The sequence below is a fragment of the Saccostrea echinata genome, unplaced genomic scaffold (assembly GCF_033153115.1).
Source record: "Saccostrea echinata isolate AGI-Se365-2 ecotype Australia unplaced genomic scaffold, CSIRO_AGI_Sech_v1 ptg000029l, whole genome shotgun sequence".
Lineage (NCBI taxonomy): Eukaryota > Metazoa > Mollusca > Bivalvia > Ostreida > Ostreidae > Saccostrea > Saccostrea echinata.
This window is the reverse complement of record NW_026889778.1, coordinates 29,750,499-29,767,910: the sequence shown is the minus strand read 5'-3', so window position 1 is coordinate 29,767,910 and position 17,412 is coordinate 29,750,499. Positions and strand designations below refer to the sequence as shown.

The following is a 17,412-nucleotide window of genomic DNA, read 5'->3' as shown; positions in this document are numbered from 1 at the left end:
AAATTTCACAGGTGTATTCCTTGAGACAAGACCTTTCTTCGGGTATCAACATTTTTTATCTTTTGGCCTGGATTTTGACTTGCATTTGAAGAAACTTTAACCTTCGCTATAAGCTGCCATCAGTGTTTCACAAACACATCTTGTTTGAGCATTATTTTGTCTCGTTTATCTGGAATTCCACATTCCGTATCCGGACGGTCTTTTTTTACCACAAAATGAATTTTTACATTATATTTTGGTTCATTTATCCGGACGGTAATTTTTTAATTGGTCTGTCAACTCTGCTCAATTTCTTGAGCTGGGTGTAAATTGTTTTAAAAACACTGGCCTGGCTGTTTTTTTTAAAAGATTATCACCGTCGACCTGTTTTCAATGGCTTGGGGCAAGGTTAATTATAGGTCAATAGGTATGCACAAGACTCTCGCTTCTCTGATATGTATTTGATACGTATTAATTAACGGACATATTTTATGTCTATAATTTTTTCGTAGTCGGCAAATATATTTCTTTTACTGTTAGAGTACAGTCGTAAATGGTTTTATGTATTGCATTTGCTACTTACAGACATGACATCGGAGCTTTTCATGTACAGTGTTTAATACGCAAAACAGATTCTGTAATTTGATGACATTATAAATCACTTTCAGAAGTATGGGGCACAATCACTAATAGGATCTCGCTTGGAATGATTATGATTAGGGTACATATACATGTGCAGTTTATTTCACATTTAGCATTGATTGGCATTCATATTAAATAAGACTCTAATGACAGAACGTTTTCTTTCTCTACCAGCTCTACAAACACTTGGCTTGGAGAAGTTGATTTATTAAACACTGGGAAGTAGAAATAATTAATGTGACCATATAAACAACATTTCATCCAATGAAAATTTACTTTTTTATTTTATTTAAACAAGTATTCAGTAGTACTAACGTATAAATTAAAGTATTTAAACAATAAAACATTGATTTAAAGCAGCATTCTTCACTATTGCCAATGGTATTAAGGTCATATAACTAAAATCAAGGCAATTCAAGTATCCGGATGCTTCACATATCCGGACAATTTGACTGGGAACCATAGCGTCTAGATAAATGAGGCTCCACTGTAGATACAAAAATAAGGTCAATTTATCATAATATTAAGTGAACTGTTTAATCCAATTTTACATGCATTGTACATCTATGAATAGTTTGATTGGATGACTCTTATTTAACTTTCTTGAATATAATGGTATAAATTAAAAGTAATCCTTGAGATGCACATTAATGTATGTAATTAATGAAGCTATATGCATTGTGTTACAGGGAAGATGGGGAAGGTGGTGGCTAAGAGTACAAACAAGCAGCCCTGGAATCAACTGGAGGTCTGCGCTGTTGAAAAAAACATGCATAAGTTCATTACTAACTGTGAGACCCCTGGAAAACTGGACTGTCTACGTGTGAAACGCAGGTGCAGCTCAGCCCTCCAAAATCGCACATGGCAGCAGATCAAGTACTATGTGTACAACCGTGTTCTACAGATTAGAAAAATGAAGAAGTAATACATATTCATATCTGTGGAATAACTGCAATGAATTCTGTTTGCTGTTTATTTTAGATATAAAACTAACAGTTAAATTGAGAATGAGCACTTCAGTTTTAAACAAAGAGTTTTTAGTATTTTTAGCTCTCCTGATTGAAAAGCTCATGTTAGTTTTTTCTGCTCCTAGTTTGTCAATCTGTCTGTTCACATTCTTTATTAAAGCTTTTCCAAAGAAATCTACTGTTACTCAAGAACACAAAAGTTATAATTGGTAATACTAATATACAGTCAAACCTCATTATCTCTAACTCAATTCAATGAGACTTAGAAAAGCTTCAATCCTTTGTAGAATACTTATAGAATAAGGGGTTGAGACATCTAAATCACTTGACATATCCATGGTATTCAAAATATTAGTGTTCCAGGTACCAAAGTTCAACTGTACATACATCCCTTTGTACTGGAGATTCAATTTTTTATTAAATCATTGCCCGCAGACCATGGTTGGGGCTGCAATGATAGATCAAATTTTTACATAAAAATGAAGGTATATAAAAGGGGAAAAAAATATTTGATATGAACATGCTTGGAATTTCTTTACCAACATCTTCGAAATATTTTTGTCTTGGAATTAGCAAAATTGGGAAATAATGAACCATGTTTATATATATATAAATCAGACATTGAAAAATTAGTTCCTCTCCATTCTGACACTTTTAGTTGCTCTCCATTCTGATAATGTATTGACTAAGTGTCAAGCAACTGACTAAAAGTGTCAGAATGTCAAGCAAATGACTAAAAGTGTCAGAATGTCAAGCAACTGACTAAAAGTGTCAGAATGTCAAGCAAATGACTAAAAGTGTCAGAATGGAGAGCAACTAAAAGTGTCAGAATGGAGAACATCTGACTAAATGTGTCAGAATGTAGAGAATTTTTTTTAACAAACATGGTTTTCAGTTATTTTTATTTCAGATATTGCATGTATATGCAATGTCCTGTCACATAACATGTGGACCTATTATTCACCATCAATAAATCATTACATTATAAACAGTAGTTTGGTGCTTTATACATTTTTTTAACACTTAGCAGCATCTTCTGTATATGATAATCATCAATCAAGTCTTGTGTACAAACAACATAATTTTCAAAAGGGACTAAGAGAGAATTTCAGTTTTTGTTTTCAAGGAGTTCTTCCAGCATTTTCTCGCACATCATCAGGCATCGTGGAACATGAAAACAGCCTACAAAGGAAATACATTAATGTACATCTATCAAACTTTTATTACATAACACCAAATTTAAAAGCAACAGTTTCCTGAGCATCTAATGGGCACCATTGTTTTGTACCTTTCCATGGTCCACCTTTGAAATCCAAACTAACAGAACCATCTTTTCTTAAGTAGCCAAACCATTCCCCATTTTCCTTGTCAACAAACTGCAGATAAAAATGAAATTACATGTATTTAAAAAATACAAAAATTTCAGGAATGAACCGCAGCATAAATTTGTAACAGATTACGCATATCCCAGAGGTAGTTAACTTGTATGAAACTGTATGATGTGGCTAATGTTTTACATGTGAGTAGCAGTAGTCAAATATTTGAGCAAATTTTTCCAGGTGAGTTGGGTCCTTAGTTTCCTTGTATGCCATAAGGAAGGCGATAAGAGCCTCGTTGTGGGCCCACCAAAGTTTCATGTCCCACTCCAGCTGTACTGGACACCAGCCATCTACATCTAGGAAGTAAAACAGACCGCCTTGTTCCTGGTCCCAGCCATACTCAAATGGCCGCACAATAAAGCTGGTTATTGCCACCTTCTTCAGATCATCATCACCAGAACGAGTGGCTTCACTTAAGAGGAACCACCCAGCTTCAATGGAATGACCTACAATAAACAGTTGAAATTCACACTTGTTTTAGATTTGACAATATGAGATGTATTTTATTATTTAGTACCTGGTATCATCAGCCGCCCTGCACTTCCACACATCTCCTTCCCATCATTAGTCGTGGTCTCCAGAATGACAGTGCCATTCCTCTTAAGATAAAATACAATTAATTTTGAGTAAGCATAATTCAAAAGATATGTATTCAAGAATGATTGAGCTTTACAAATGCTTTATAGGAAGGGATGGATTATTTCCCGTGAGGACCACACTACCAGTATCATTTGATCTATTGTCAATAAGCTTCCCTCAGCTGTAGTCCAAACCACAAAAACAGACAGATGTTTTGCAGTCTATAGAATACAAGAATAAGCATTCACTTTATACTGAATGTTGGATAATATGTATACACTTTTTATACCTGAACATGCTTTAATGCATCGTTTAGTGCCCATTTCTTCAGATCATCATAGTTCAGGCTTGGGTCCATTGTTCTGAGCTGATCTATGATACAAAGTGTCATCATTGCAATAGCCAGCATACTCCTGGGCTTTACACCAGATAGCTTGGGAAACCCCAAACCCTCCCCATGACTCTGAATCCAACCTCTTATCTTCTCCATCATTGTGATCGCTTCTTTCTACAAAAAGGTAAGGGTATCAGACCTGCATAGTAGTTGTATAAAAAGGTAAAGATTGAATGAAGTTTGAAATTAAATTTCACCTTATATTTTTCTATCCCTGTTGCTCTGGCAACCTCAGACATAGCCATCAGGTAGAAACATTCAGAGAAGAGAGTTCTCTGGATTTTGATTGGTTTTCCATCTCGGGTGATAATCAGGGAGCATTTGTATGTGTTCGGATCTCTTACATTTTCTAGGAGAAAGTCAGCACCTAAAATAAATGACACTATACCAAGCATTCCAAGAGTATTGATAAAGCAAATACCACCAGCTTCAACTAACTTTGAAATGCGTACATGCAAAGAGGCTTAAACTTGACACTAATTATGCAAAATGACCATGTGTTAGCTATAGTAAATTTTTAAAACATTTCAACAAATTATTTATAATTCTGAGTAATTTCATGAATTAATTTCAATGCCAGAGAGGAATAATTTTAGTGATAACTTCAACATCTTTAAATAATGATTTCTTTATTAATTGAATTGTTGCTCTCTTTCAAGGATTGCTACATGCATGAAAAAATCAGTGTATAATAAATATTCCCACCTCCTTCCTGCTTGTTTTCAGGATATCTCTATATTCATATGATATACATGTAATACAGTTTTGATGAGCAAGTGTGCCTTTACCTAAGTTGTGAAATTCACACACTTAGTTTGTATGCTAAATATACAGGGGGGGGGGGGGAGGGGAGGGGAGAGAGAGATAGATTTTTATTAATTTAAGAATTGGTGCATATTCACTATGTGATCATAGCATAAATATCTTATGAGACATGAATACGTATTTGTTAATATTTTTTAAACCTGCAGAAAAAATCTTCAATAAATCAAAGCTTGGAAGGATATATGCTAGACAATTGAAATGGAAATACGAAATTTTTTGAAAAATGTTAATTTTAAAATTTGGACCAATCCCGATCGAAATTAAACTGATCTCAACCGAATTGTAAAAAATGGAAATATGTTACAAATTCACATAAATACTAGGTTGCTCGAGTGTAATATGGTTTACAAAGTGATTAAACTTGTTAATCAAATATATTTTTCAGTGGAACCTGCTTGAGAGGCAGTAATTTATTATTTTTATTTTTAGCTCACCTGTGTGTCAGAAAAAAACTAATATATAATTACCAGTTAGTTTTATTGCTTGTTTAGCAATTGTCTGTCATGTCCCTGAACAAAATTATAATTAAACTTCTATAATATAACCATATGAAAACATGGATATCAGAAGATACCCTAAAAACTTGCTCTGCCGATTTAAAAGATCTGCAAAGAAGTGCAAGTCTTACCGAAACTTACACTGGATTTTCTGAACTTTTAAACTGTTAATTCTGGATGTGTAACTGAGTTTTTGATAGGTGACAATCCCAAGAAGTTGCAAAAAATGAGTGAGGGTTACAACTGCTACATTCACTTCACCTTAGTGTTGGTACAATATATACCTTTCACAGCCTGTTGTAGTAGATCTTCATCTTTGAACCTTTCTACCTCATTGTACAATCGAGCATACATCCAAACCTACAATACAAAACACAGTTCAAATAGAACACATAGACAAAATCCAGTCCTACAATACAAAAAACAGATCAAATAGAACACATAGACATAATCCAGTCGTACAATACAAAACACAGCTCAAATACAACACAGATATATAATCCAGACCTACATTAAGAAGACCAGAATCATTTAACAAGTACCAACATGCCAGGAAGGAATGTAGATCACTATTTATTCCCGAGAAAATTGTTATTACTGATTGTGACCTACTTCTGTGGGTAGATGAATTTCGAATCGATCAATATATTTCACTTTATAAAAAGATTCGTAAATTTATTTCATTATTACTGTCTAGCGCCAAAACTCAAATAAGTTGTATCTCTAGATATTGATAGTTGTACATCATACCTGTCTTGCTTGTAGCCAGACATGTTTGGTATCATCATACACCTTCCCTTCTTTACTTAGACAATTGAAAAATCCCCTGTAAAGGAAAACAGGTTGAAAACATCTCAATCCAGCTAATAAACAAGTTTTGTATGCTGAAATGTACCAATATCTGACACTAATTTTGATTGACTTATACTCTGCGTCTTCTACAAGATATAACTATTGCCTGTCAGATAGGAATCGAAAACAATAATTTAGGTACAACAAAGTAAGGCGGGAATCCTTACCCATACTCCTCGTCCTTTGAATGCTGTCTCCAGAATTGGACGGTTCTATCCAGATCATTCCTGATCTTGTCATAGAATTCCGAAAGACGATTAGCGCTCATTCCGAAACACTGCCTGTGTTGTTTATATGTCCACCTGCTGCTAAAGGTAAATAAACTTTTTATCTCTGATTGTATTTGGGCTTAAACGGTAACCCATGAAGAGCAGATAAACATATGACACATTTTGTAGCGCATAATATAATTTTTCTTCGTTTTTCATTGAAAGATATATTTGACCATCGACATGTTGCACTAAGCTTTTTGTTATTATACCTCTAAATTTATACAGCATTAAAAGGCATCCCTGAGAGTTTACACGAAATAATGCAAGTTGGTCAAATCCCTAACCAATACTCCATGTGAAGCTAATTCAAATCATAGACCTGAAGCGAAGCCTTTGCTTCAGGTCTGTGTTCGAATACAAACCCATATGAATGTGTTCAGAACCTTTATTTTTCGGTGGATTGGAATCGCAGGTACTTGATTCATATATGGGGTCAACCCCTTCTTTTTCTTTTCACAAGGTACCTAACTCAATTTCACCCCTCCCCCCTTCAAGCTCATATTTTGTTAATATGTCAATCATTAACCCACTTTGAAATGACATCGTCCGCTTCGAGTGACTTTTTCCTTGACAAATAAATCCTTTCAGACGTCTCTGGTCGAGCCTCTTTGTTGTAAACCACTCATTTATTCATCGAAAATTACCTCGATACATATTAAGACTTTAGAAGCGATACAAAAACTTCCGGTTGGGGCTATAAATGTAGGATAAAACCAGAGACCGCGGAATGGAAGTCTCTGGTTTTATCCTACGGAGTACCTATCTTATGGTAGATAGAACATTCTATCGTTAAAATGATATTGTCCTACGGACCCGGTTTAACGATAGAATTCGTTCCATGTATTGGCAATGTTGCAAAATAAACACGGGCGATAACTCGTACTCTGTGCATTTTCTATGAACAATCCAGAGAGTTCCGAATGTCAACATGGCGTTAAATTTGAAGCGAGGAAAAAACGTTGAGAAAATGAGTTGGGTTTTCGTATTTATATGGATTATTTTTTAGGTTAAAAGACATATACCATCTCAAAAAGGTTTGTTATGATTAATTTGGTAGTTATTTTCAGTGCAACTCCTTTTGTATTCTTCAAAACATTTCGGAGTGGATCCACTCCGATTTGCTACATTGCAAGTATATGGGACGTATTCTAACTGTGGTGAGAGCTTGTCCCGAGATACAGTTAGATTATTCTAACTAATCTTATGGATGACCAAATTACATTGGATTTTCTTAAATATCTACAAGGAGAGAGACTGTTTTATGTCAAAAACTGCAAGCAAAAAAGCAGAATAAATGTTTCCCGAATGGTCTACCGTAGGTTTGAAGCATGACCACAAGTGCTTCGTCACTTGAATTATACAGCGTATATATAATGTTTATGTATTAAGTTACAAGTAATTTTGATGATGTTTATTATTTGGACATTGACCTGAAACCGTATTTGCATTTTTTTTCTCTTGATCATTGTTCAAAAGTGTCATCTTTGGTGTCCCCATTTGGCCGGTTGTGAGATTATGGAAGATCACATACGGAAACCCATTGCAGCTACCAAGTGTCGAAGGAACAAAGACACTTTATTACCGCCCTAAAATTAATGATTTGCTCCTTTTTGTGCAAATATAAGATACGTAAGTATTCAATGTTACTGACAAAGTTTGATCAACACTTGATTTAATTTGTTTTGTTTTTCTTTCGTTCAAAAAAAAAAGATAAATAATTAATATACTCATCCAAACCCGCGACAGGAACTATTCCCCGAGGGAATACATTTTGTATTCTGCGACAGTATGCGCAGGGCGACAAAATGTTCATTGACAAGGATGTCTATCAAAATTATTTTCAGACTAGTGAGCTACAAATCTGCATCTAATAAAAGGTCAGTTGGCCCTATAAGAGCTACGACCAAACATCTCTAATCTATTAATGCTTTCATTTTTATTTCTCTTTTTTTTTAGAGTAGGGGTTGTTTTTATGAATATGTGCTTTTCAATTCTGATGTAATATTACTGGTTACTCTATATACATTTATTGACTGGGTTCGAGCGCAACTTGCATATTGTCGGACCGAAGAACCAAACTGTTTGTCAGAGGCCGAAGGCAAACAGTTCGGTTTGAGGGGTCGACAAACGCAAGTTCCCCGAGAACACAGTCAATAAATGTTTTGTTGTACCTTTAAGGAGGGATTCTTCTCACATTTCTTGTATTTAAAAATTAATGAAATTTTCATCGATTCAAGAAGACATTATCATTAAGTGATGGTATCAATTAGATTAAATTTGACCGTTTTATTTTAAAAGCAAGGTCAGGTTAAGGTCATTATCTTTTTCCTTGACCTTAAGAATAAAAAATTACTGTTGCCAATCATGCCATGGCTACTTCTATTTCAAAAGATTAAATGTTTTTCTTTTTGCATAAAAAGATATTACCATATATGGTCTATTAGGTGATATTACCAAATTGACATGAATAATTTAATTAAAATAGATGTTGGCTAATCCAAATTTCCTCTGTTTTTCCTAGATTTTTAGGATATATTAGTTATTTTTATATCCTTCGTATATTTAAATTTTTCTCATTTTCACGTATGGTAAAGTAGTCATATAAAGATACAAATTGATACAAAAACAAAAAGTTTTGACCGTTTACTAAGAGAGAAAAAACACTTTTTACGGATTTTTTGCTCAAATCTGTATTTAGAGTGGAAGTTTTTAAAACCAACAAAATTGCAGTTTGTTTGGAAAACCATATTTATTTGATGCATTTTAAAACCCCAGTCCATTATTATTGATTTATTTACATTTGAAATTTTCATAAAGTCTTTGATTGTTTAATTTTTTAAAACTAAATTCATTGTTCTATAGTAATTTTGAGAAGCAGAAAAGGAGATATTTTCGTACGCCACCGTTCCGCCAAAAATATAGTCCCTGTTGGATTTCAAACTCAGTTTACCATTTCTATTTAAAGTTGTACAATTATGATGAGGAAAGAAAAATATGATCTTTTAAATCCCTTACATCTAAATATATAAGAGATATAAGCAAATATACTTTGAATATTTTATCTAGTCAGAAACCAGCCAAGAATCCCTCCTTAACTTTTTATTTTGATATATAACTTGCGCTAGCTTCCTTGTTTGCGATAATTGATAAGATTAAGCTGACCCCGCCTACATTTTGACAAAAAAAAAAAAAACAACAAAAAAAAAACCAAAAAAAAAAAAAAAAACCAAAAAAAAAAAAAACAAACAGAAAACGTCAAAGCAGTTCCAATATCTAAATTACAAGTCCAATATCTCATTTAGCAGTCCAACATCCAACATCGAATTTTTCTCGCTCAGAAAAACATTGGAGATGTATAGATTTACGGTATATTGGAAACAATGATTAAAGGTATAACAAAGTTAGTTAGTGACACTTAAACAGGGTGTGAAATGGAAATCCGCATTTGGCGAGGCGAAGTATGCTAGAAATTTGTCTGAAGCTGGATAATGTAGGTGCATGTAGAGAATTGCTCACGTATGTACATGTATGTGTCTTTTTTGCCGGCCGTGCTAATAAAGTTAAGTGTACTCTATAAAACTTTTTTTTTAAATACAGATTTTCAGGACATGGATACCAGTGCTCCTTGGATGAACTTGATCAGTACGCATTTAGGGAGTAAATTAAAACACAGATCAAGTGAAATTAAATCGAACATTCAGTTTGTTGATTTTGGACTTAAACCGGCCTTTTTAGTGGACTTTGGAGTAAGTACTTTAGAGTCTGTAGTTAACCTTGTGAGTGACTTGAAATGCTATAATCTCATTCAGAACAACTTAAAGGCCGTGGCGGTAGGAATGGATTATCTTATTATTAATCCAGAAGAATTCGTCAAGCTGCACTCCGAATCGATGGTGGTAAAATTTGTTGATATATCGTCAACAAATGATACTCCGAAGATAATAGAAAAAAATGATGTTTTGGAACATGTGATTTCTACGTGTTTTTCTCTCGTGATGGAAGACGGAGTAGCTACTGCGTATAAAGGAGATAACCATGTAAATCTGGCCACCGTGTTTGGTCTCCTAATTGGGTACCCTGTTGTGTATTGGTTTGACTCTGAGAGTCTTGAAAGTATGGGGAATCTACAAGTCGTCCAACACGTGGAAGTCCTCGGCAGAAGGACAGACACACAGACAAATGTTATTTACTCATTCAGCTTCCCGGACTGTCTTGGTGCCTTGGAGGAACACGTAAATAAATGGTTCCAAAGCTGGAGAGAAAATAGGAAATGGAAACAAATGTTTGAAACAGTTTCTCTAAAGTATGAAAGAAAAACACTTGTTTCATTTGTATTGTAGGCTTATTTTATAGACATAAACTAAAATGTGTTTGTCTGGTATTTTGGATGGTATTAGTTGTGTGAAACACAGTACAGGTAGACAGCGGCGTCATGGAGGGCCTCTGGTGTGTAGTAGTGAAGCAGACGTTGTTTCCACACTGACCAGGCTTGGGCGTCTGTCAGTTTAGGGATCGGGCGATTCAGAAGAGTAATAGGGGTACCCGTTTCGTAGTGTTTTGCCACCCACTCCACGGCTGCCTTTATGCCATTAGCTCGGGTGTCCTTCAGACAAATACATGTAGTGGGCTCAGGGGGGTTGACCAAAACGTCTTGCCACGATGTCTCGTAGATCTGTGGGTAACCATACAATAATGATATTTGTACTTAATCTGATGAAGAAATCAAACATTAAGAATTCTAGGCTGTGATTTAATAAACTAGTATACACAAGACAAAATTGCTAACACAGCACTCAATATTTTCATCTGCAAATACATCTGCCTCGTCGATACGAGTATACATGTATCTATAGTCACTATAGATTACCTACTGCAGTCGAATATGCTAATGTTTTTATTTCAACACCCTTAGATGACTAGTTGCGCACCTTTTAAGCACTGATATAAGGTTGGCGGTTAACGATGGTGATCAGAGAGGTTAAAATAGCGAGGATGACCCTACCTCTCAAACGATATTAAGCAAAATGTCGAACGTAGTAACCCTAGTAGTCACTTAATGCTATGACATCCGTACCAAGTCCATCACACTTCCGGTTGTCACAATTTTACTGTACAATCTTGCAAGAGTCGTGTGGTGTGTATTAAATGTCATGCTTACACAGCAGACATATTTACATTCCTTAATCTACTCAAAGTATTTTTCAACCAATAAAAGCAACAATTTTTGAATTGCTTTATTTTTAAAACGAACATCTCCAAAGTAACATCATGGAGATATCATACCAACTGCCCTAACAAGCTCCTCTATGATCAAACGCTGCCTACCCAGTCATGTTTTTTCTGAGTTTTTAATGAATGCAAAGAAAGAACACAATTTCAAATATGGGAGTTTATTCCTCTGAAATGTGTAAGCACGATTTACATGCATTTTTATGAAATGCTTCAGTTACCATCTACATGTATGTTTGGCTATTTAAGCATTTTACTTTTAATCATGGTTACATATTTATATATCAGATACGTCTTAAATAAATTTTAAAAAGGTAACGATTAATTTCCTTTGATGGTGTGTTAGCAATTTTGTCTAGTGTAAGATGGATATTTCTCATGAAAAACGAGAACTAATAAATAATTGAGGAGAAACTTTACATCGAGTGTAAGCATACTGGGTGGAAACTATGAAAATATTTAACAAAATATACGTAGCTCAGAATGGCAATTAAAGGAAAATCGCAATGGAACAAAAGCAGGCCCATGGACCACAAAGCTAATCATCTAACCTTGTTTAAGGTTAATTCTACCTACATGAATAAGACTTTAGCAACTGCTAAAATTAAATTTTAAAAAAAATGGAATGTAAAACTTATGCACAAATCTGAACAATGAAATCTTTAAAGCAATTGCTTATAATACATGTAATAAGAAATTGCAGATTACTGGTAAACTGTTCAAGCAAGATTAAGTCACAAAATTCAGAATTTGACTTCTGCTACTTTGGATCAATTCTTTTTAATGAATATAGAAATAAGAATGCTTTAGCGAAGGATAACATTCCGAATGTTTTAGAAAAACCATATTGGTTACCAAAAATATAAGCCCACTTTAGCCTTCGATTTCAGTGAAACAAATTTGCTTGATTTCTTATTATCTTGTAATAAAAAAGAAGCTTTGTGTATGCTTACAATTTGGTCTCACCTTTTGCCACAGATCCCACATGTGAAAAATGTGTGCTATTCTCTCAACAGACGACCAGTGTGGCCCAAGCCCGTCTTTGGAGTTCCCCACAGTGGACAGTATTTTGTCAACCATGTTCATCGTGGGCGTAGCAAAGTCTGTGGAGATGTGGAAATGTGGAGCGTAGGGTAGCACTTTCTGATTTTGTGACAGGTCTTGGTTCACAGTGGGAACTTTGTTCTGCTCTGTTGCCATTGGATTAAACAACCGCAGACCCTCCACCGTCATAGAGTGAATAGCATGTGCTATTGTTTCGTTGTATTTGCCTGAAATCCCTGCGTTATGGAAGGCCTCTTTGCAGACTTGGCTCGGGGCTGCTGTAACCGTCGTAAGGCACAGTGTAAAAGCTAGGAGTAACATTGTGCAGTAGATGGGAATAAGAAGTGTTGTTTTTTCTCATTAAACGTAACACTGCTTTTATAGAAAGACTTGCAGCTGTTCCTTTTTATCGTGGACTCCACACCTTTATCTGCAGGTGCTCAAACTCCTATCACATTACGTAATATGTTTCCAACTTACAATATATCCATGTATCCCTGGTGTACAAAATTGATTTAGATGATCCGGGGAGTTATTTTAAGTTATTCTTATTGGCTCGTTTGTTTGTTTGTTTTATTTTTACAGGAAAAAGATTTGGTTTACTAGAAGACGATATAAGGTTTCTGTGTATGTTTGTTTTTGTTTTAATCTGGTTTGTTTGTTTTTGACGAAGCGCATTCATTTACTCAGCGCGAGTTAGTAATTCATGTCAGTAAAAAATCTAAATATTGAAAAATTTAATCTTAAAATTGAAGGAATAAACAATTCTTTTTTTTTTGTTGTTACTATTTTGTGATTTCACCACAGATTAATTCTAATAATTTCAAAATGGTTAAAATTACAAATATGTATACTACTTGTTAAATTGATGATCAGCTGAAAATGGAGCAATCGTCATATCGACGGATTCTATTATCATTCGACAATTGGTATTGTCTTCCCACAATTTTTTTTATTAAAATAGAAAATTTGAGTTATGACTATTTGAATTTTCTTTTTTAATTAGGGATGTCAACGAATATTCGAACATTCGAATATTCATTCGATGAGTTAATATTCGAATATGAATTTAAGATTCGAATATTCGGTGTTTTTCAGATTTCACAAAAAAGGGAAATAAATTTTAATTAGAACAGTGCTGGAATTATTCCCGTTTTATTTACTAGCGATCCCCTGATTTCTTTCGCTACTTTCTTACCTTATAGATCTTCTGAATTATTTCATTTGAGTAAGGTATAAAAGAAATAAACAAGACTTATTAATGTATAATATAAAAAGTATTTTCAATAGTTTAAAATGATCGGATCTAGAATCGACGACAACGAAATGAAACCCTTCTTCAATGTCTAAGAGACGTGAAGAGTGTACTTATGAGATTATTTTCTTTTATTTATCTATCTTTGATAGAATCAGCCTGTAATATTGTACAGGCCTCAATTTCCTGAATAATGCATCAATTACTTGATTATCTCAGATTGAATTTAAAATTTTAAAATCATTATCGGGAAATTAATGACCTAGGAAAATTGTCTATGGAAATGTTTACTTATATTATTTTCAAATTATTGTATCAAATATTATAATATATCTCCTATTTAGCAGATAATTGTAATTAATTACATGTATTTAAATCTGAAGGGTAAACGACAATCTTGCCCCTGGTTAGACGACTGGTTTGTCAGTATGAGCTTGTTTAGATATCATTTTGTTAAAATTATATTTCGGTTGTATACACTTAAATCAATTATTTATTTTAAACGTTGACAAATATCAAATGTAGAATTCCTTATTGTAAACCTACAAAAGTCTACATCCAATTTTACCCCCAAATACCGACGCAAAACCTGCCATGAAAGTATGATGTACATTTAAAATAACCAGATTTTTTTTTTTATTTTATCGAATATTCGAAAACTTTCATTGAATATTCGAATATGAATTATTGACAAAATTGACATCCCTAATTTTAATAAAAAAAATAATAATAATAATTGTGGGAAGACAGTATAAAAGACCTATACTCGGTCACATGGGAAGTGGAAATCATTTGTATTGTTTGAGCAGAAGAATAAAGGACAAATGTTCAGGTGTGGATCCAGGAATTCTTTGCATGGGTGGAGTTGCAACAGTGTGTGTACAAATAAGCGTTGTCCGTCACCTTAATTTAAAGGGATGATACCTCTGGTGTTGCTATCGTTTATGTATGTTGGACCATGTTTATTCAGATAGGAAAAAATGTAGGAAGAATCACCAATCCAATCAGACACATTCTGACATCTTTGTTTGTTTTATTGCCTATATTACTTTCATTACAATTCACGATTTCTTCCAAGGAAGCAGCAAATATCATTTCAATGACGAACAAGCAATTATTCAATATTGTTACATGAGTAGGAAGAGTTTATTTATAAAGATTTATGAAAGACAATTATAGAGCAAGAAGTGCTGCCTAATTGTGTGATATTTCAAACATACATTATTAAATCTAGTAATCTATTTTGTCTACTCTGATTCGACTGATGACTTTCAACATCTCATCGTCGTCTCGCGTGAGTTGCTCAAGTTCATTACACATAAATCGGAACTGTCTGTCTGTGAGATGTCCCCAGAGATTAAGGTCTTCTTCGAAAAAGTGAGGCAAAAATCGTTCCCTGGAAAACTCGAGCATTTTCAACAAAATTAAGTGCATGCATTCTTCTGGAGTAAATCGCTGCCATCTTGGAGAATGGTCAATTTGAAAGTCTATTTCGTGCATAAGTATATTTTTTACCTGATATGCCGTCACATGGTTAAGTTTCCATTCTTTTTGGCACATAAACGTTAATATTTTGGCGGCATTAATTCGTTGCTCGCGATCCCCATTTGTGACAGCGTTCAATATATGCTCCTCGTTCGGAGAGAAGTTTGTGCGCCACAACATATCTGAAGCCGGATTTTCATCGTGCTCAAAAGGCTTGGCAACAATAAAGGGTCCATCTGGAGACACCGTGATGGTAGGAATTAACTCCACCTCGTTCCCTCCCGGAAGTGACATCACAAGACAAAGGTCCTTATCTCTTGTTTTAAGATAAATATTTGGTACAATAGCTGGTTTGTCAGTTTTCGTTACCTTTGTAGTTTCTGTCGATTGATAGCTAGCAGTCGTCAGTGTACTTCTGCTTTTTGCCAACGACTTCTTCAGTTTAACTATAGCAGCTTCGAAAACGAGAAAAACTGCTTTGTACATTTTTTTAGGACTTAAATGTTGTTTATCATCAGATCTTAAGTCGAGTTTATACACTTTGATAACTTTTTTGTCCTTTTTGACCGACAGTGGAAAAACCACATATCCCGGTTCGACGTACGTTCCACCCAGTTTTCCCACTTTCATTTGAATCAGGTAGCATGGACACTCTTTTTTGTAGGGAGTCCAAGGCGTCACATCCCCTGCATAGACAGGGGGCTCTGAACAGTCTAAATTGTACTGATTGGTTTTCAGATATTGGAGCAGGTGAGACATACATTGATCAAACAATTCTTTGGCCACTGGAGAGACCGGAATCTCTGTTTGGAGAACTTTTTTCATCGTTAGGTCGATTTCCCGCCGCAGTCGGGTGAGCGGAAGTTTTTCTGTCGTCTGTCTGTAGAGAGACGGAAGGTAATTATGCCGTAATATTCGCACTTCCATAACTTCACTTTACATCATGTTATAGCTGTGAAAGTGGAAAAGATAAAGCCTGTATCAATACAAGTAACATCAAAATAAAACGTAGATACATAAAGAAGAGGTAGGCCTATAACAGGCGTGCATTGCAGTATGGGGGCACTTCCAATATAAGTGTTTTGTAAAACTAATAAACAGTTATATCTGTATATGAGATCTTTCCCATCGTCTATCCATTGTTTCAGATATTTAACACCGTTCTCTGTCAGAAGACACCTATTTGTGTATGGTCAGCACCAGAGATCCGTTGGTGATACAGTATTTTATTATTTTTTTTTTATATCGGTCTTATCAGCTTGTAGTCAGGGACACGGAGCTTTTGATCCTTGTCGAGGACTAAACTTCTAACGCACAGTCATCACATTCAAAACAAATTAAAAGGAGGTAAAGAAATATTTGCCCAACTCTGTGTCTCTTAATTTCATGCAAATATTTGACAGTGTTCAAACAACAATAGGTGGAAATCAGAGGTTTCTTTTCCCAAAGGTGGACAATTTACTTGTAGAGGCAATACTCTGTAACCGTAAATTTGTATTTGTAAAATATTGTATTGTAAAATATGGCTCAGAATTAGCAGGAGGAAAAGAATTTTTTTATCAAAAAATTTTCTTATTAAATTTATTATTACACACATAACTTTGCAATTTTCGGAATTTCATTGTGTGAAATAAAATTTCACATAAAAAATCTAAAAATAGGCCAAAGACGGGGACATCCTTGTCTTGCATTTTACTTCTAGTGGGATTTTAATTAGTATTGTAACTAGAAAATCACAAAATCCACGGAACATCTTTCCGTTTTTGAATATATTAGGACATTTTATTTACGACCACTAGACAAACTTAAAATGAGCGTATTTGAACAACCCCCCACCCCACCCCCCTCATACCGGGTTTCTTACCTGGAAATTCCAGCAGCCACCCATAACGATCATCTCCGGTATTCGGGGGTCTCATCACCGTGGTGTTAACGTGTAATAAAAGACAGATCAGATAACGGCGCCTTGTTACCTGCACATAACAGTCCTATTATACCCACCTGTATCGATA

At 34.6% G+C, this 17,412-nt stretch overlaps 5 protein-coding genes across 6 annotated transcripts in view; 2 read left to right on the top strand and 3 right to left on the bottom strand.

Moving 5' to 3' along the window:
* LOC133195202 (uncharacterized) overlaps positions 1-2,578 on the top strand; it is a 52,150-nt gene extending 49,572 nt beyond the window's left edge. Inside the window, exon 15 of the mRNA XM_061331060.1 lies at positions 1,311-2,578. Coding sequence (XP_061187044.1) covers positions 1,311-1,546 — 236 coding nt within the window. The 3' untranslated portion in view covers positions 1,547-2,578. The remainder of the gene's footprint in view (positions 1-1,310) is intronic.
* Positions 2,501-6,406, bottom strand: LOC133195796 (N-acylglucosamine 2-epimerase-like). Its single transcript, XM_061331742.1, has 9 exons — positions 6,283-6,406; positions 6,014-6,089; positions 5,548-5,623; positions 4,139-4,308; positions 3,837-4,055; positions 3,486-3,567; positions 3,107-3,414; positions 2,878-2,965; positions 2,501-2,771 (listed from the first exon to the last, which is right to left on the bottom strand). The coding sequence occupies exons 1-9, from the start codon at positions 6,381-6,383 to the stop codon at positions 2,698-2,700; spliced, it is 1,194 nt and encodes a 397-aa protein (XP_061187726.1). The 5' UTR covers positions 6,384-6,406; the 3' UTR covers positions 2,501-2,697.
* A 1,334-nt stretch (positions 6,407-7,740) lies between these two features.
* On the top strand, positions 7,741-10,867 carry LOC133195797 (UPF0739 protein C1orf74 homolog). Of its 2 annotated transcripts, none has more exons than XM_061331744.1 (2): positions 7,741-8,016; positions 9,993-10,867. In XM_061331744.1, exon 2 carries the CDS (start codon positions 9,996-9,998, stop codon positions 10,725-10,727), a length of 732 nt encoding a protein of 243 aa, XP_061187728.1. In that variant the 5' UTR covers positions 7,741-8,016; positions 9,993-9,995; the 3' UTR covers positions 10,728-10,867. The 2 variants fall into 2 exon arrangements, with proteins under 2 accessions (XP_061187728.1, XP_061187727.1); XM_061331743.1 differs by having other exon boundaries at positions 9,985-10,867.
* On the bottom strand, positions 10,757-13,008 carry LOC133195798 (uncharacterized). The gene is made up of 2 exons (XM_061331745.1): positions 12,583-13,008; positions 10,757-11,059 (listed from the first exon to the last, which is right to left on the bottom strand). The coding sequence occupies exons 1-2, from the start codon at positions 12,979-12,981 to the stop codon at positions 10,781-10,783; spliced, it is 678 nt and encodes a 225-aa protein (XP_061187729.1). The 5' UTR covers positions 12,982-13,008; the 3' UTR covers positions 10,757-10,780.
* Positions 13,009-15,032: 2,024 nt separating this feature from the next.
* On the bottom strand, positions 15,033-16,389 carry LOC133194726 (uncharacterized). Its single transcript, XM_061330632.1, has one exon. It carries the CDS (start codon positions 16,325-16,327, stop codon positions 15,146-15,148), a length of 1,182 nt encoding a protein of 393 aa, XP_061186616.1. The 5' UTR covers positions 16,328-16,389; the 3' UTR covers positions 15,033-15,145.
* Between the last annotated feature and the right edge of the window lie 1,023 nt (positions 16,390-17,412).

Excerpts from the sequence above, each read along its gene's own strand:
- LOC133195796 (XM_061331742.1), bottom strand. The coding sequence starts at position 6,383 with ATGAGCGCTAATCGTCTTTCGGAATTCTATGACAAGATCAGGAATGAT. Across the intron at positions 4,309-5,547 it reads ACTACAACAGGCTGTGAAAG|GTGCTGACTTTCTCCTAGAA; the intron begins GTATATATTGTA and ends CATTTATTTTAG. Across the intron at positions 2,772-2,877 it reads CAAAGGTGGACCATGGAAAG|GCTGTTTTCATGTTCCACGA; the intron begins GTACAAAACAAT and ends TTTCCTTTGTAG.
- LOC133195797 (XM_061331743.1), top strand. The coding sequence starts at position 7,983 with ATGATTTGCTCCTTTTTGTGCAAATATAAGATAC. Across the intron at positions 8,017-9,984 it reads TTTGTGCAAATATAAGATAC|ATTTTCAGGACATGGATACC; the intron begins GTAAGTATTCAA and ends TTTTAAATACAG.
- LOC133195798 (XM_061331745.1), bottom strand. The coding sequence starts at position 12,981 with ATGTTACTCCTAGCTTTTACACTGTGCCTTACGACGGTTACAGCAGCC. Across the intron at positions 11,060-12,582 it reads TGTGGGATCTGTGGCAAAAG|ATCTACGAGACATCGTGGCA; the intron begins GTGAGACCAAAT and ends GGTTACCCACAG.
- LOC133194726 (XM_061330632.1), bottom strand. The coding sequence starts at position 16,327 with ATGGAAGTGCGAATATTACGGCATAATTACCTTCCGTCTCTCTACAGA.